Source organism: Talpa europaea (assembly GCF_964194135.1).
Source record: "Talpa europaea genome assembly, chromosome: 5".
NCBI classification, from domain to species: domain Eukaryota; kingdom Metazoa; phylum Chordata; class Mammalia; order Eulipotyphla; family Talpidae; genus Talpa; species Talpa europaea.
Genome location: NC_140071.1, coordinates 104,912,770 through 104,931,226, shown reverse-complemented (window position 1 = coordinate 104,931,226; position 18,457 = coordinate 104,912,770). Strand labels below are relative to the sequence as shown.

Sequence of the window (18,457 nt, the reverse complement as noted above, 5' to 3'; positions counted from 1 at the left end):
AAAATTTATATAATTCTTACATCATTTTTCATTTTTGCACAATATATACATTTTCATTTTGGTTATATTCCCCATATAATTCCCACCCCCCTTATTTTGACCCTAATTCCTCCTCTCCTCCCCCACCCTATAGTGTGTCTCTGGTTTATAGTTGCTTGTTGACTTTGATTTTTTCTTTATTATAATTAGTCTTTTTCCTGGTCCCTTATTTAGGGTTTCTAAATTCCTGCTATGACTGAGACCATCCACTATTTTTCTTTTTCTTTCTGGCTTATTTCACTGAGCATGATACACAATGGAATATTACTTAGCAATCAAAAAAGATAAATTCATGCAATTTGCAGCAACATGGATGGAGCTGGAAGAAATCATGCTCAGCAAAATAAGCCTCCTGTGACTCTTGTCTTCCAAATAAAGTCATAACAGTCCTTGATCACTATAATTCACACCTCTTTCTCATGCTCTCCAACCCCCTTTCTGTTTCAGCCACACTCGTGTTGTTCAATGACAAGAAATGATCAATTTCTTGCTTTTCTGAAGACATTTTCACATATTACTTTCCTCCTGAGGACACTAACTCTCCATGACCTCTCCTATCTCAGGCTCACTTTCTGATCTGACAAGACCAGGTTAGCTGACTCTCTGATTGGCTTTGGAGCAATATATACTTGTCTTCATAGCACTGATCACATTTACTTCCTGATTTCATTATGCCTTCCCTACCTTCATACTCTTTTTTTTTTTTTTTTAATAGAGGCATGCTTTATTTATTTGTTTGCTGGTTTGTTTGCTTGTTTTGTTTATACATGCACTGGGTACAGTCAGAAGCGCGGGAGGGTGAGAGAATTCACCAGAGCCAGAGCGGGGAGCAGAGCAGGCAGAAGGACCGAAGTACACTGCTGAGGGTAGCAGCGGGCGGCAGGAGAGGTCTGCGCGCCATGTGGGACCCTCCTCCGTTGGCCGGGGAGCAGCCGGGGATTGAACCGGCGCCGCAGAGGCCGCGCGCAGTTTCGCAACCCAGCGCTCAACCGCTGCGCCACCGGGGAGGCCCCCTACCTTCATACTCTTAATTTTAGAGAAGAGGTCATGTCTTAGTCACATAAGTACTGCCATCTCCTGGTATACTTTCTGGCACTTGGTAGATGTTAAAAAGATAATTATTGAATGAAAGAATATATAAAATACTAAATGTGTTTGCAAGATGCAGAGGCAAATACATGAATATCTTTATAAAAAATTATCAACATTTTTATAAAGTCAGATTTCATTCTACAGTGATAAGAAGTGGGCAGGTGGAGCTGTTGCCTACCATGACAATGAAATATATTAAATTTTATAGGCCAGTTATAGACAATGGGGTCTATCTATTGCCATGTATTTCTCATTTTATGTTTCAGCAGAAAGCACATTTCATAGCATTTTAAAAATTAGAAAAGCAAGTTCATTTATTCCATACCAGAAATGTATAATTTCTTCAAATTGTCCCCAGATTTCCACCATGTGAATTGTTTTCTTGAACATGAAGGAAAGATCAATGACAGAGTTAAAAAAATAAAGGGTATTTTATCTATTGCCCAATTTTTATTCTTGCCCAAAGAGAATGTGAGACATGAATGAGCTAATATTTGAACATGTCCATCTTGATGTAGAAACTGAACTTCTTTTTATAAGCTAACTAGACTTACATGCTTGGACAGTGAGCTTCCCTGTCGATGAGCTCATTGCTGAAAAACAAAATAGAACAAAGAGTGGTAATTTGAGATTCTCCTGATTGGTCTCAATAGCCAAAAATTATCAGGAGGTTGGATCATATATGGATTCTAGAGTTAAACATGTAAATCAGTCAGGGAATAGCTACCTAATATAGCAGGAGACTAGTCTAATATTTGTAGAGATTTATAGGCAACCTCTAATTATACCTTGAATGGGTGGCTGTGCACAAATAATGATTTAAATCCACAAATACAATTGAGCCTTTTTACCCAGTTTGCATACCTCCCTTCACCCTTCTTGGCTGGCAACCACCAATTTGGTCTTATAGTCCAGGAATTTGTTTTTGTTTTGCTTATTTATTTTACATCCTTATTCTCAACATGGTATTTGTCTTTCTCCATCTGACTTATTTTATTTAGAATAATCCCCTCAAGATCCATTCATATGACAGGGTCATAATGTAATATATAAGGATGTAAAATTATAATGCAATACATCTGAGACCTGTATATTATAATTAAAGCTTTCCTCAGTAGAGAAAAATACAGAAATAGTTTGAATATGGAACAGGGCTTTTCTAATGGTGCAGGGTGTGAAGTCTCTTGGATTTCACTTGAGACAGGAAGTGGGGATAGAGAGACCAAATATATGCAATCTCCAGGCTTCAAACAGCCTCAACCAAAACAGATCTGTTTTTATTCTTCCTGTTTATTTAAGTTTTCTTTTAATTTTTTTTTTATTTTTTTACATCATTGTTCATTTTAAACAATGTTTGCTTCCCCCCACCCCCTCAGGTGTAGTCCCCATAGAGTTTCCTTCCCCAGTGCACACTGGCACCATCACCTCAGTCCCCTGTGCTCCTCCCTCCCTCCTTCTGATCCCTCCCCTCCTCCTCCCCTGCAGGATGTCTCTGATTTATAACTGTTTTTACTTTATTGTGTTTTGTACTGTTATTTTTTTTTTGCACTGATGTTTTATTTGGTTCCCCTATATTCCTGTTATAAATGAAACCATCTGATATTATAAGTTTCTCTTTGAAATGAAAAGACTTTAAAATTCCAAGTAAACTACATTTAAAATATTTCTAAAATATAGTTTCTAAATTACCAAAATTATTTTTTCTGGAGAAAAAACTATTATGTATTCTTATTAAACATCTGCTGTATATTGGTTTAGATCCATTGTTGAAGAACAAGATTAAGCTGTCAATTTCTAACAAAGTTATAAATGTGATAAAACACAAATATAGACTTAAGTGGGTGGAGGACTGCATAAAAATGGTGATAATTTAAAGGTAATAAGGCATGCTGAGCAGAATGTGACTAAACTTACATATTTTTATCAGTGATATGTTTCTCAGATTCATATTCTCTGCATCTAACTCCCCCTGATAGAAAATAAGAATGCTTCTTTCTATTCATCTCTACACATGTCACCTGGGAAACTAGTGGTGGTCAACTCTGCAAAGTGGGAGTTTTTGAAAATACCCCTCAAGGATTCCTTAAGTCATTATTACTGCTAAGACTCTATTGCTCAGGACAGATTCTCAGTGCTTACTCTTTGGAAGTAACTCAATTTTTTGTTAAATGTAGTTTGTTAGTAAATTTCTTACTCCATTAAAACAATGAATTTAGTATTTCCCATTTTTGGAATGCATTAAAATAGAAAAGAATATAACGTTAGAATTCTTAAGATGTATATCATCCCTTTCCAAGAATGATACCAGGGTAAGTGTAATGGCTGTGAGTGTAATTGGATTTTGTAGGATTGTATTTTAAGGGAGAACATTTGTACGAGGAGTTAAACTATCCATACATAAGTAAGTGTCGACAATTTTGAATTTTGATCAAATATTTTTGCTTTCCATGCTTAGGAGTGAAAACAGACATTAACCCGCTAACACATTTCTTGAGTTGGCAGTAACATAGTTAGCATTCAGTGTTCTACTTGCTACAATTAGCATGATGGGACTTGGCGCTCACAGCAATGGCCAGGAGCTGCGCTTCCACAACCATAGGGTTTGCAACACAAAGTTTACTTTAACTTTGCTTTGACTCATTCATCACATGAAAGGCCCATGGCATACTGTTTGTTCTCTGTCACAGAGATCACAGATTCTTGAGATATTATAGCTAAATCTTCAGCTACAGGGTTATTTCTAGACTTTGTCTAAAACTTTGACAGTTTTTCATTATTGGAAATCTTCAATATTAAGTGTTCCTAAAGAACAATGTTTTTGCCTGTAATAATTGTCTTGAGGATTTGCTCAGCTTTCCACTAGTGGGTCTTTCCTAAGTGCTAATAAACTCTATTCTTTTTATGTTTGTAAATTTGAAAAACCTCAAGGTTCTGGCTCTTTGTATATCAGTTAATTACTTGCATTCATGCTTTCAGGTTTCCAAAACTTATGCACGGTTTAATAGCTTTCTAAGTGGAGATAGCCTATATGTTTCATATTATATTTTCTTGTACATCCTCATTATATTTCTATGATTTCAGGAAGAACAAACATCACTGCAATTGTACAGATGAAAAAATGGAGACCAAGTCATGGGTCAGTTACTCGGGTGGTCCTGCAGTGACGCAGTGAAGTTATAATTAGTCAGATAACTCTCAAGTGAGGTTCTCCATCAGCAAATCCTTCCCCTTAATCTAATCTAGTCATTAAAATAAGCTGCAGCTAAAAAACTGACCCTGTAAGAAATAAAAAAGCCAGCAGTCAATGACCATTTCATGCTGTATTTCTAGCTTCAGATAACTCAGGTTTTTAAATTCCTGGCAAATTAACTGGTTATTGGAAATTATGTCATGTAACTTATCACTATTGCCATTGTTTCACAACATTCATTTGCTTCCCTGTAAAACAAAAAAAGGAGGATTAAGCCCTAGACAGGTTCTTTCCTCTTAGCTTGGGAGAGGTCCTCAGCTTTATTCCCGGAGTAGCTGACTCTTTGTCACATCAGCAAACTCCAGCCCATCCCATTCCCTCAAATTTTCACTTCCTGGTCAGGTTTCCTCAAGTGTCAGCGAGACCTTTACAGGGCAGGGCATCCTATTTCGTAGCTGATAATCTCTTACTCTGATTCTCTGCTGTTGCTTCCTTAAGTCTGGTATCGGAATCTGTAGGGGAAATCTGTACGTGTCTGCAGGAAGTAATTGCTTGTGGAAGCAGGTAAATGAAGATAAATGAATAAGGGTAAATAGGTTTTTGTCAAATTGGACTCCTGGAAGTCTTTAACATGTTTACATAAGGGTTGGCTTTCCTAGAGAAATGTTGTAGGTGCAATTTCTAAAGTATGTTTGGTAAATGACTGTTTTTAAATAGAGCTTCTCAAGAAATTAAAGATCCAAATTTTAATCGTAGCTCCTCCTAATTATTAGAGTCCTTAACTTTTTTTGCCCTTCTTTAATATATATAAAGGTGAGTTTGAATCCTTCATAGACTATTAGATACTGTATGTAAAGGGCATAGAGAAGGGCCTTGATAAAGGTTCCTTTTAGAGAAATAATAATGGTAATAAAGGTATAATGAGCTAAACAAAAAAACTGAAAATGAAGAAATGTATAAATGATTTTAATTATATTTCTAGTTCAGTGATTTTTGAAGCATTATTTATAGGACAACTTTCATGACTCCAGAGTTGGTTTACCACTTTCCCAACTGCCCACAGGGAAAAAAAAATAACAAAAAATTAGTAATTACATTATAATTAGAACATCCATATTTTTAAAAGACCACAAATGAGCTCACATTTTAGGAAGGTCCTACCCAGAAATACAGTTATTGCTAAATACTTGGTATTAATACTGGCTTAGTTATGGAGGCAGTGCTTAGGTCACAGTAACTTTATGTTATTGGTAAGATTTATCTTTATTTTGGGAGGAGTGCCAATCACTTACAACAGGAAATACTATTTGACAACTCACTTCAGACATGCTTTCATTAGAGAATTTAAAAAAACCTTAAAATGTCACTTTTTTAACTTGAAAAATTCTTTCCATATTATTTATAGCTATTACTTGGAATAGAAATAACAAGTAAGTTTAAGATTAGACATAAAATCAACCTAGTGCAGAACTTCTCATCACTTAGTAAGATACTTACCATTAACTTGAAGGGATGAGGCTCTTATTGACAAAGCTCTTGTGTTCCTTATCTTTTGATTTAAGATGTTATGAATTTTCTTCTTTCTTATTGCCCTTAGCCCAGCAGAGGGAAACTGGAAAATCATAATGACATCTGCTTTCACACCATCTTCCTCTGGACTATGGCACACAAGAGAAATCTTATTCAAAAAATACATCTAGTACATCTCAAACCTGACCATGTTAAGAGCTAACCTTCTCACAATGACACTCTTCTATATGTGAATCTCTGACCCAATGTCAATCTCTGACCCAATGTCAGTCTATACTTTCTCTTCAAGATTTCATTATGTTTTGACTGCATAGTCCAAATTAATTTAAAGACTTTTTATAGCAGTTAAGACTTGGATATCAAAAAATTATAATGAAGTCATAAACTTTAAGGATTGAAAGAAACTTTGACTAATCACACATGTATTTGATAATCATGACATCCATGACAAGTGGACTTCTAAGTCTAGTTCAGGAATTAAAATGATGGAAAAGTTTCTCCCCGATAAAAGCTTGTTTCTCTCGGGTCTACTCTGATTTTAAATGAGTTCCTTACTTCGATTTGAAATGTCTCTTCCTATACCATTCATCAGACTTAGGTCTACTAGTTGGGACATACATAAAATGTCAGATTTCTCTTCCACCTAAAATATTTGAAGACAATGATATTATAAATCCAAGTCTTCTTCAAATTAAACCTGACCATTTCCTTGACCTTTTTCATATAAACAGGTTCAAGTCTCTTCAACTGTGGGATGGAATTTTTATATACTTTTAAAAAGTAGTAAACCCAATTAAAGGTCTATAAAAAGTCAAAACCTAGCTATTGATCTATCATGTGTCTTATTTTTATACTTTAAAAGATCCAACTCTAAATAGCAGTGAAGGCTTACTTTTCTGATTTCTTTGACTAAAAAAAGAGAAAATATCAGCTTTGAGGCATTTTATATAGTGTAATTCATTTAGGCTCTGGAATGTGAAAATATAAATAATCAGAATTTTTTGTCACGTTAAGAAACGTATGACCAGGTGATTTTCCCTCTTAGAGAAAAGCATTATTTGTACTATTAGCTTATAGAATTTCTTTGGCACTATACAAAAACCTGTGATCAGCCTATAAGTCCAAAGGTGTTAATAACTATGATATTAATGCTAGAATGTTATGACAAATCAGAATTTGAAAATGGTGATGAAAATCTAGAGATATTCAACAAATATATACCTTTTATCTCCAAAATATTATAGAATTCATCAAATTCATATTACAAAACCCTATGGAGGTTATTAGTTACTTAGTAAATGTGTAAGGAAGTTGGATATGTCTGCCAATAAGGTTTTGTTCTATTAATGATAAAAGTTAGTATGGTTTCTGCCAATCTAAGTCAGAATATATTTAAGGAAATAAAGAATAGGCACAACTCTACAGGTCCATATGACTTATATTTTATGCTGTGTGCTTAACAACAATGGAAACCTCTCAGCAATTTCTGCAACTGATGAGTCTTCCCCTTCCACCACAACAAAAAGAAAATTTATTAAAACAAAAACATCTTTTTGTTTGGGTATGTCTCTTTTCACTAAGGCTTTATTACAGGTAAAACATGATTGGATTTTATAATCAACTTTGCCTTTTAAATATTTCTGAAGGAACATCTGTTGAAAGAATATATCCTGAAGCTTGCAGTAACATGCTTCTTGGTTTTGCAAGACTACAGGTTCCTGACAGTCAGTTGTATGTCATGGCCATTACAATCAGTTGATGAGGCTTGAATTCTGGTCATCATTTGGGGAAAATGCTTGGAGAACTGCGAGCATGTCCTGTAACCTCATCAAGTCTTATTTTTTTCGTTTACAAAATGGTGGTCAGATCTATATCTTGGGACTGTTGTAAAGGTGATGTTTCTGAGACTCTGAGCCATGACTATAGCCCAGAGAGCCACACAGTATATAAGGGATCCTGTCTCTGCCCACTGTTCTTCCAGACTTGTGACTCCACCTTTGCCCAAACATACATACGTCAGTCTGACTACTTGGTTCTTGATATAATGTTTGTTCAGGGTCGAATCTATAAATATCTCATCCACCTGTATTACAAGAGAGAAACTGTGTTAATAAGATATTTTGTAATAAGACTCCTGATTGAATTTCAAATCAATGGGAAAATTTTAAAATATATATTTAAGCCAGTGGTCCTTAACTCTCAAATTACAACAGAATCATTTGCAGAAGTCAACAAAAGATGAGATGCTAGAGCCCCTCTTACCGCTTCTTGGCCTTTTGGCTAAGATCAAGTGTAGAACCCCTCTTTTATAATTTTGGTTATAATTGTTTTGGAGGTGGCCTCAGTATTCATATTTGCAAAAATCTTCGTGGGTGATTCTAATGTGCTGGGATAGGCATTTGGGATAGAAAGTACACTCCTCAAACTCTATAGAAAGTAAAGCAGAAAGATTCAGAACAGAGATGGGACATAGAGGCAGGCCATGACAGGTGGTGGAGACAACCTTGACTCACTCCTGGCTGTGAAGCCTATCCTGAGGCTCATGAACTGGATGTTTTGCAAAGGTTACTGAACCAAAATGAGCCTCAGTTTCTTAATCTATAAAACAAAGATATTGATTTGCTAGTGGGGCTGTGAAGATTAAAAACACATAATGTATTGATAGAGTATTGCAAGTGGTTTCCTAATTCCCATCATGGCATTTTAGGTCTCAGATTTCCCTGCAGGCATTTATAAATGCAGTAAATGGCATTATTGATAGGGGAGAGAGAGTCAAAGATTTTTAAGTTGTAGATTGTGAACCATCAGCTAAATCAGGGTAGAAGATAGAGGAAAAAACTGTTGTTGGTTTAGATCAAAGAGGTGTTTCTTAATTTATGTCACAAAGGAAGAAGAAAAAGTTTTTGTTCTTGATTCAAACACAGAGTTCTAATTTCCTCCTACTTGTGCAGCGCTTTAAACATGATACAGTGACTTAGAAACCTAGATTTTTGTTTGCAGTATTTTCTACTGACCAGTTGGTGGCAGCAGTGTCATCTGAATGCAGGCATGACTTTTCACATTTGACAGTGAAACATGCACAAACATGACCTTAATCCTTAAGGAAGAGGAAAGAAATCCAACCATCATTTTGAAAAACACAAAATAAAAAATAAAGGGAAGGCTGCTTCAAAGATTAAGAAATAAGTTCTGACTTTTTTTTTAGCATTATCAGGCATTAATAAATGTTTTATTGGAAACCAAAATATGCATGGGTTTCCTGTGGACCTTACACTTATTCTATAAAATGAGAATTGTTTTGACTCCTATGTTATTTGAAGAGATAATCTAAATTTAGAGACATGTGAATTTCCCTGTAGGGCCATCTCTTTTCATCAATCACACAGTCTCCCCACTAGATGTGATGTACTTTTTTGCTTCAGTTATCCTCATACAAAGCATAAGTTTTAAATAAATAGTCAGTTGACTGAAAAAGATAAAGATAGGCATTTGATAATAGCTATAAACTTAGGATCAAAGACAGTATTTAAAGAAGATATTTCTTTTTTTATAATTAATTCTATTTTTATATTCCCCATACAATTGCAACCCCCTTATTTTGACCCCAATCCCTCCCCTCACTGCCCCTCACATCCCATAGAGTGTCTCTGGTTCATAGTTGTTTGTTGATTTTGATTTTCACTTTCTTATAGTTATTCATTTTCCTGGTCCCTTATTTAAGTTTTCTAGATTCCTGCTATGAGTGAGACCATCTGGTATTTTTCTTTTTCTTTCTGGCTTATTTCGCTGAGCATGATCCCTTCCAGCGCCATCCATGTTGCTGCAAATTGCATTTGTTTATCTTTTTTGAATGCTGAGTAATATTCCATGGTGTATATGTACCACATCTTAAAGAAGATATTTCTAGTACAAAATATATCTTTATTTAGATTTAAATAAGGAAAGCTTAAATAATATGAGGAAGTATGCTAAAAACAAAATTGTTTTGGGTGATATGATTTCACAGTAGTGCATTATTGTGATCATTTCTTGTCACCCACAGCTATTACTCAGTATCTGGAGGAAATACAAAAGAAAAGAAAAGGCGAACAAATAAAAACAGGGAGAAAAGTGCCAAAGGTTTAAAGGAAGAAAAGTGAACAATTGATAATTTAAAGCAGTTTGGTTTGTAATTATCCTTTAAAATTCTACTCTCAATTGATCCCTTTGCCATTTGTAACTAGTTAACAAAGGTATTGGATTTAATTTTTGACTCTGGTTGACATAACTCATTCATAAGACACTCCATGCCTGCTCTTCTGCCTATTTTGTGATTACGTTATTTTCCGGTTTTGTTAACTTTTGAGTTCTGTGTAGAACTAGCTGCTTATTCAAGGAAGACATACATACATACAGGTGACCAACAGGCACACGATAAATGTTCATCATCATTTATCATCAGGGAAATGCACATCAAAACTACAGTAAGATACCACCTCACACCTGTGGGAATGGCCCACATCAAAAAGACCAGAAACAAGTGCTGCCAAGGGTTTGGTGTAAAAAGAACCCACATACACTATTGGTGGGAAGGAAGACTTGTTCACCCCTATGGAAAACAGTATGGCAGACTCTCAAAATGCAAAAACACTAATTTGAAGGGATTGTGTATGCTTTGTTAACTATAGCACTGTTATAATAGCCAAGTTATGGAAACAGCATTAGTGTCCAGTGACAGGTGAGTGTATAAAGATGATGTGCTATATATATACTATATAGGATACTATTCATTTATAAAATACTATTATAAAAAAGGATGCAATCTTGCCATTTGTGATGACATGGATGGAACTGGAAGAGATTATTCTAAGTAAAATAAGTGAGAAGGAGAAAGACAAATACGAGATGATTACACTCCTATGTGGAAAATAAAGAAAGAAAACAAAGGAATAAACCAAACCAAAAACAAACCCTAGAAATCTGAAGAATGGGGAAATAGAAGAAATCTGAAGAATGGAAGCTATCAGAGGGAATATGTTGGGGAGGGGCAGGGGCGGTGAGGCAGGGTCAGTGATGTGTAAAGTGGGTAGGAGGCTAAATGGAATAGTGGAGGATTATTGGTACCTTGATAGTGTATCTGGTGTGGTAACACACATTTTAAGAGGTGTGAAACTGTACTCCTAAATCATACACAGTGTTGTAAACCAAAGTCTCTTCTGTGTAAACAAAAAACTAAGCCTGCCGAGAATAAAACTTAAGTCCAACATCAATCCCATCTTTGAATGGCTAAATTGTGAGGAAGGTAAGAGCTGAAAGAATCAGATAAGGAGAATCTAGGTTAAACTAATAATCGCTAAAAAAGAGAAATTTATCCTTTATAGTTCAAATTTCTGGACTCTGTCTCTAGAGGACCCCACTGATTAGATCTGGGGTGGGACTCAGGAGTCTTCAGGGGTTCAAGGTAGCTGAGGAGAACACTTTGAGAAATGCTGGGGCATTGTGACTGGACTGGCTAAAAATATGCCTCTACTAATAGAATTTCCCCAAGGGGGAAATTGGAAAAGACATAAACTTTATTGCTGATTGGAATTCATGTATGAACTAGTACTCTACAAACTCTGAAATCATGTTTCCCTGGCAAGTTAAGGCTTACTTTATCAGAAAAGGTCTGCCAATTTTTTGGTATTCTAAATTCCCTAAAGTTTTAGAGGATACATTTTTTAAAGTTGTATACCACCTTATTTATATAGTGAAATAGTGTTAGCAATCTCTAAATCTATCCTACCTCCCATTTGGGGGCATTTATAGAGTTTTGTCACAGGAGTTAGTCTTTCAACAGCAAAATACCCCCTTTCTGGCTCGTACCTCTGTATTTGATGATTTTGAAATTCTGGAAATTGAACTGAGATCGTTCTGAAAGGGCAATTGAAGGTTAGTTGGGTGTTTAATGAAAGAGGTAGGGAGAGGCTATCAACTGGAACAAACAGACCCGCCCAACCATTCAGTTCTTATTCCTGAACTAACTCTGTTTACACATGTCACCAGCCTTTCACTGTCAGATGCTTTCCAACTGACTCTTCTCTTAGCAGTCTTTGATTCACATCAGGGCTGATTCAGGGTTGAGACTGCAGAGTTCACACAGATTGGTCATTGAGTAAAAACAAACAAACAAACAAACAAAAAAAAAACCAGTTTCTTCCAACCTTTTGCCAAATAACGCCCTGAGAGTTAACAAATGAAAACCGTATTATGACGAAAACTTTAGATACTTTACCTTTCTTCCGATTATAAAATAGTACCACACAAAGTGTGATTTAAGAGATGCTTTTAAAAATCAACATTTAGTTTTAAATAAAGCTCAATCAAAATTGTCCTGCTATAGGACCAAACTCAAGTTAGGTTGAGAATAGATTGTAATTCATTAGGGCAGACACTCAAGCTCCTCACCCTATCTCATTCCCATCCACTCTTCAACACCACCATTACCTTTCAGACTTGGTGTTTTTTGACTTCATACTTGTCCTTCTCAGGCCATTGCTTTGGTCTGTGGCACCCTCCCACATTCTTTTTTTTTTTTTTTTTAAGATTTATTTATTTATTTATACAAGCACTGGATACAGTCAGAAGTGCGGGAGGGTGAGAGAATTCATCAGAGCCAGAGCAGGGAACAGAACAGGCAGACTGATGAAATACACTGCTGAGGGGAGCAGCGGGCGGCAGGAGAGGTCTGTGCTCCATGTGGGATCCTCGCCTGTGGCCAGGGATCAAAGCGGTCTGCAGAGGCTGCGGGCAGCTTCGCAGCCCAGCGCTCAACCGCTTGCACCACCAGGGGAGGCCCACCCTCCCCCATACTGCTAGCTCTGTTTTTTCAGAATCCCAATTTGTTCAACATTTATTTCAGACAATAACTTTGGTAGGTTTATCCCCTGACCCTCAAAATAATCTCTCTCCCTTTTGTCTTAATTTTACTTATCCCTCTTATATCATCTGCTCCTTTGTACAGTTATTTATGAAAATGAATTATCTTTCCTACTAAAATGCAATCCCTCTATAGATGGGGATGGTAATTCATCTATTTATAATCTACAACATGTAAGTATGCAGCATGTTTTTGTTGAGTGAATGAATGTATCAGAAAGCCTCACATTTACCAGGAAACTTTCACAAGAGTTTTTAATGAGTTTTACATCCGATCAATATTCCCGGAGAAAGAAAATTGTCTATGAATTGTTTGAAGGGAATCTTTTTTCCTTGTTGACATTTTCTTTTTTAATATGTCTTTTAAAAAAAAAATTATTTATTTATTTATACAAGCACTGGGTACAGTCCACAGCATGGGAAGGTGAGAGAATTCCCCAGAGCGGGGAGCAGAACAAGCAGATTGACGAAGTACACTGCTGAGGGGAGCAGTAGGCATGGCAGGAGAGGTCTGTTGCACCATGTGGGACCCTCGCTGGCAGCCGGGGATTGAACTGGCACTGCAGAGGCTGCAGGCAGCTTCACAGCCCAGCGCTCAACTGCTGTGCCACCAGGGGAGGCCCCTTGTTGACATTTTCAGGAAATTTCATTTATTGTGGAAATGTCCTCTCTGGTGAGATGTCAGTAGTTATAATAGCAACAGTTATCACTGTTGTCTGCCACCTGTGCACCAACCACAAAGTCCACTATATTTGTGCTCATTTGCTTTTTACATCAGCCCATTGAAGTGGATGCTGTTATTATTTGTATTACATAGATGAGGGAGTGACTTGCTCAAGATGACACAACAAGAAATGAAAGCAGGACAGTCCAGTTTCAGAGCTTGTTAATGTTCTTACATTGTCAACCTCGGGGTGAACACAGTGAATGTTTCACTAAGAGCTCCTACCCACCTAGGTACAGGAAGCAGCAGGTAAAGGGACCAGAATCTTTTACAACTCAACTCAAAGACCGTCTGTTTTGTCTTCAAAACTAAGGACTATAATCTTGATTGTTATTACTGCAATCCCTTGAAGATGCTATTGTTTCTGTTTACAACCCTAGATTTTTGGTAAAATCCAGGATTCAAGAAGCAGCTGTGACTCATTATCCTGAGCCTATATAGAGCATAGCCAACCTAAGCACCAGTGATGCTCACAGGATTTTGAGGGTTGTTGGACTTAAAGGAATTGAGTCACTTCATTTTCGCAAAAGCTCTCTCCATAACTCCCACAGCTTTGAGTCCAGTATTGTGTCGACTGGCAAGGAAGTTGGATCCAGTGTCATATGTCATCTGTGTTTGGAGTAACTTGGGAAATGTGACTTTCTGCTTACCCTAAGCCAGGAAGTAATGATATCACCAAGTGGGTTGTCACAGTATGTCATGTTATCAAAGTTATGCCTTTGATTGTACAAGTCCTTTCTCAGTATTTCCTTAGGGAATGTCAGAAGGAAAGAGACATCTGTGACTAACCAATAACCTCTAGCAAATGGCAATTTACTGGATAACCTTACCCCAAATTGTTTTCTTTCCTGAAATTGAGAGGCAAATTGAATTTATAGTTAAAATATTTTAAATTAAAGGTTACAAAGAATAAGAATAGATTATTGACTTTCAGTAAACCACAAGTCTAACTTTCTCAACAGGAAATATCTAAGTTGTATCTGTTTAAATTACAAAAGGTATTGAAACTAGAAAGCCTAAAGCAAGGGGAATTCATTATTTAGAGAGTTCTTGTCCTCCCCAGGTATGTAATTTTTGAAATCTCTAAATTTGATATATCTGTGACAGGGAAGGGGAAAGAGGGATGAAGTATTTCTTAGACTCTCTTATAAAGTACCTGAATGATGAATAATAATCTAAATAGGCAATCCAGCCAACTGAAGACTATGATTTATTTGCAACTCTATCAGAAGTTTAGAGGTGAATATTTTTTCCTTTCTCAAAAAAACCCCAAAATTTTATTCAGAAAAGAGCCATCCATATCTTTCCTCCATTCATAGGTGCCTATTCTAGATATACAGATGCAAATATATTCACCAACCACCTTCCCTCTCTATTTCAGTTCCTTCTTCTTTTGTCTTCCTCCTTAAAATCTGATACAAAGAAATCAGCCAGAAATGATAACAAGATAGCCAGATATGATAACAAGAGATTTAAAAAAACACATAAAATAATGAAGAGGTCAATTTGTTAAAAACATACAATAATCGGGCCTCCCCAGTGGTTGAGCGCTGGGCTGCGAAGCTGCTGGCAGCCTCCAGCCTCCACAACGCCCCGGCCACTGGCGAGGGTCCCTCATGGCGCACAGACCTCTCCTGCTGCACCCTCTGCTCCCCTCAGTAGTGTTATTTCGTCAGTCTGCCTGTTCTGCTCCCCACTCTGTCTCTGGTGAATCCTCTTACCCTCCCATGCTTCTGACTGTACCCAGTGCTTGTATAAAGAAAATAAATAAATCTTTAAAAAAATACAATAATCTGAAGTATGTATGTACCCAACATCAGAGCACCCAAATATTTTAAACATATGCTGACAGATATGAAAGGAGAAATAGACCACAATATAATGGTCAATACCCCACTTTAAACTATGGATAGGTCATTTAGACAGAAAAGCAGAAAGGAAACATTGGACTTAAAATATGCTTTAGACCAAATGAACCTAATGGATATATACAGAATTTTCAATCCAACAGCAGTAGAATGCACATTCTTCTCAAGTATATGCAGAATGTTTTCCAGGGCATATAATCTGATAGGTCAAATTACGTATTTTTTTTTTAATTATGTTTAGTCAGGTAATGTTGATATATAATGTGATATAGTGAATCATAAGATTTGTGATTATCACAATAAATGCAGAAAAATTAACAAATGCATGTCCTTTTGTGATAAAAATTACAACAAATTGCATATAGCATAACTCTACATAACAAAGAACATACATGACAAATTCACAGCCAACATCATACTCAATAGTGAAAGGTTGAAAGTTTTCCTGTAAGACCAGAAATAAGATAACAAGGTACTCATTCTCATCACTTATTAAATATAATATTGTAGTCCCCCTTTAACTGTGTCTTCATTTTATATTGTTTCACTTACCTAGAGTAAACCACAGTCCAAAAATATTATGTGCCAAAGATATTCTGAGAGACAGAGATGGAGATAGAGAGGAAGAGAGGGAGCATTCATATATGATTTATTATACTATATCATTTTTTTCTAATAGTTAATATTAATTCCTTACAGCCTACTTTAAGGTTTAGTATTATTTGTAGTTTCAGGCATCTTTTGTGGGTCTTGGAAAGTATTCTCTATGGACAAGGTGAAATTATACTGGCCATCCTAGCAAGAACAATCAGGCAAGAAAAATGAATAAAATTCATCCAAATCAGAAAGTGAAATTGTCTTTATTTGAAGATATATTATCTCATGTAAAAAATATCCTAAAGGCTCCAACAAAACAGCTGTTAAATGTAATCAATGTATTCATCAAATTTGCAAGATACAAAATCAACATATAGAAATCAGTTGTGTTTCTGTACACTAAAAATAAAATGTCTGAAAAAGAAATAAAACAATCTAATCCATAATAGGAAAAAAAGTGATAAGATGCTTAGGAATAAATTTAACCTAGGAAGTACACTGGAAACTACTAGACTTAATGAAGAAATCGAATAAAACACAAAAGATCTCACATTCATGGATCATCTGAATTAATGTTGTTAAAATGTTTATACTATCAAAGCTTTATTTAGATGTAATTTCTATCAAAATTCCAAAGGTGTTTTCTACAAAAATTGAAAAAAAAATCCTAAAATTTGTATGGGACCAAAAAGATCCAGAATAGTCAAATTAATCTTGAGAAAGATGAATAAAACTGGAGGCATTACACTTCCTTGTTTCAAGTTATATTACAAAGTGATAGTAATTGAAACAGCATGGCATTGGCATAAAAATAGACAGGCCAATAGAACAGAATCAAGAACCCAGAAATAAACCATCACATATATGGTCAACTAATATTTGACAAAGGGAGCCAAAAATAGTCATTGGGAAAGGAAAGTTTCTTCAATCATTGGTGCTGGAAAAACTATTATACCACATGCAAAAGAATGAAACTCTCTTAAAAAAAATTTGAAATATTAGATTTAAAACCCTGAGACTCCTAGAAGACAAAATAGGAGTGCCCTGACATTGGTCTTGGCAATGATCATTTGGCTATGACACCAAAAGCATAAGCAATAAAGCAAAAATTAGTGTGACTATATCAAGATAAAACTACATCAGAGGACACAATCAAAAATGAAAAAGAAATTTATAGATTGGAAGGAATATTTGTAAATCATGCATCTGATAAGGGGCTAATATTCAAAATATATGATGAACATATGCAATTGAATAGCAAAAACTGAACAATCTGAATTTAAAAATGGACAACATCTTTTTTCTGTGAGAATAGCTATCATCAAAAAGCAAGAGATAATGTGTTGGCAAGGATGTGGAGAAAAAGAATCATTTGTTATATAGAAGGAAATATAGGCGAAACACTACGAGATCTGCACATCAAAGACATCTTTACAGACACATCACCCAAAGCAGTGATAGTGAAGGCAAAGATAAACAGCTGGGACTACATCAAATTAAAGAGCTTTTGCACAGCAAAAGAGACAATAACAAAAACAAAGAGAAACCCCACCAACTGGGAGAACATTTTTGCACCCAACACTAACGATAAAGGACTGATCACAAAAATCTGCAAAGAGCTGATGAGACTCAACAACAACAAAGAAAATAATCCAGTCAAAAAATGGGCAGAAGAGCTAAAAAGAAACTTCTCTGAAGAGGAAATGCAAATGGCCAACAGGCATATGAAAAAATGTTCAACATCACTTGCCATCAGGGAAATGCAAATCAAAACTACCATGAGATACCATCTTACACCAGTGAGAATGGCACATATTAAAAAAACTAGCAACAACAAATGCTGGCGAGGGTGTGGAGAAAAAGGAACTCTTCTGCACTGTTGGTGGGAGTGCAAACTGGTCCAACCACTGTGGAAAGCTGTGTGGAGATTTCTGGACCTACTAAACATAGAGCTTCCATATGATCCAGCAATTCCACTCCTAGGTATTTATCCAAAGGACACAGAAACATCAATTCCAAAGAACACCTGCACCCCTATGTTTATAGCAGCACTGTTTACAATAGCTAAGCTTTGGAAACAACCCAAATGCCCAAAAATAGATGACTGGATCAAGAAGATGTGGTACATATATACCATGGAATATTACTCAGCATTCAAAAAAGATAAACACATGCAATTTGCAGCAACATGGATGGCGCTGGAAGGGATCATGCTCAGCGAAATAAGCCAAAAAGAAAAAGAAAAATACCGGATGGTCTCACTCATAGCAGGAATCTAGAAAACTTAAATAAGGGACCAGGAAAATGAATAACTATAAGAAAGTGAAAATCAAAATCAACAAAAAACTATGAACCAGAGACACTTTTAGGGGGGCGGGGGCGGGAGGGGAGGGATTGGGGTCAGAATGGGGGGGGGCTGCAATTGTATGGGGAATATAACAATAAAATTTATAAAAAAAAAAAAGAAAAAGAATCATTTGTACAGTTTGGGTGAGAGTGTAAATTAAAACAGCTACTGTA

General features: G+C 36.0%; 1 protein-coding gene across 1 annotated transcript in view; it reads right to left on the bottom strand.

Moving 5' to 3' along the window:
• TMPRSS11A (transmembrane serine protease 11A) overlaps positions 1 to 18,457 on the bottom strand; it is a gene marked incomplete at both ends in the record, with an annotated part of 38,548 nt that overhangs the window by 10,741 nt on the left and 9,350 nt on the right. The window contains 3 exons of the mRNA XM_084234085.1: positions 1,686 to 1,724; positions 5,819 to 5,979; positions 7,867 to 7,934. Coding sequence (XP_084090211.1) covers positions 1,686 to 1,724; positions 5,819 to 5,979; positions 7,867 to 7,934 — 268 coding nt within the window. The remainder of the gene's footprint in view (positions 1 to 1,685; positions 1,725 to 5,818; positions 5,980 to 7,866; positions 7,935 to 18,457) is intronic.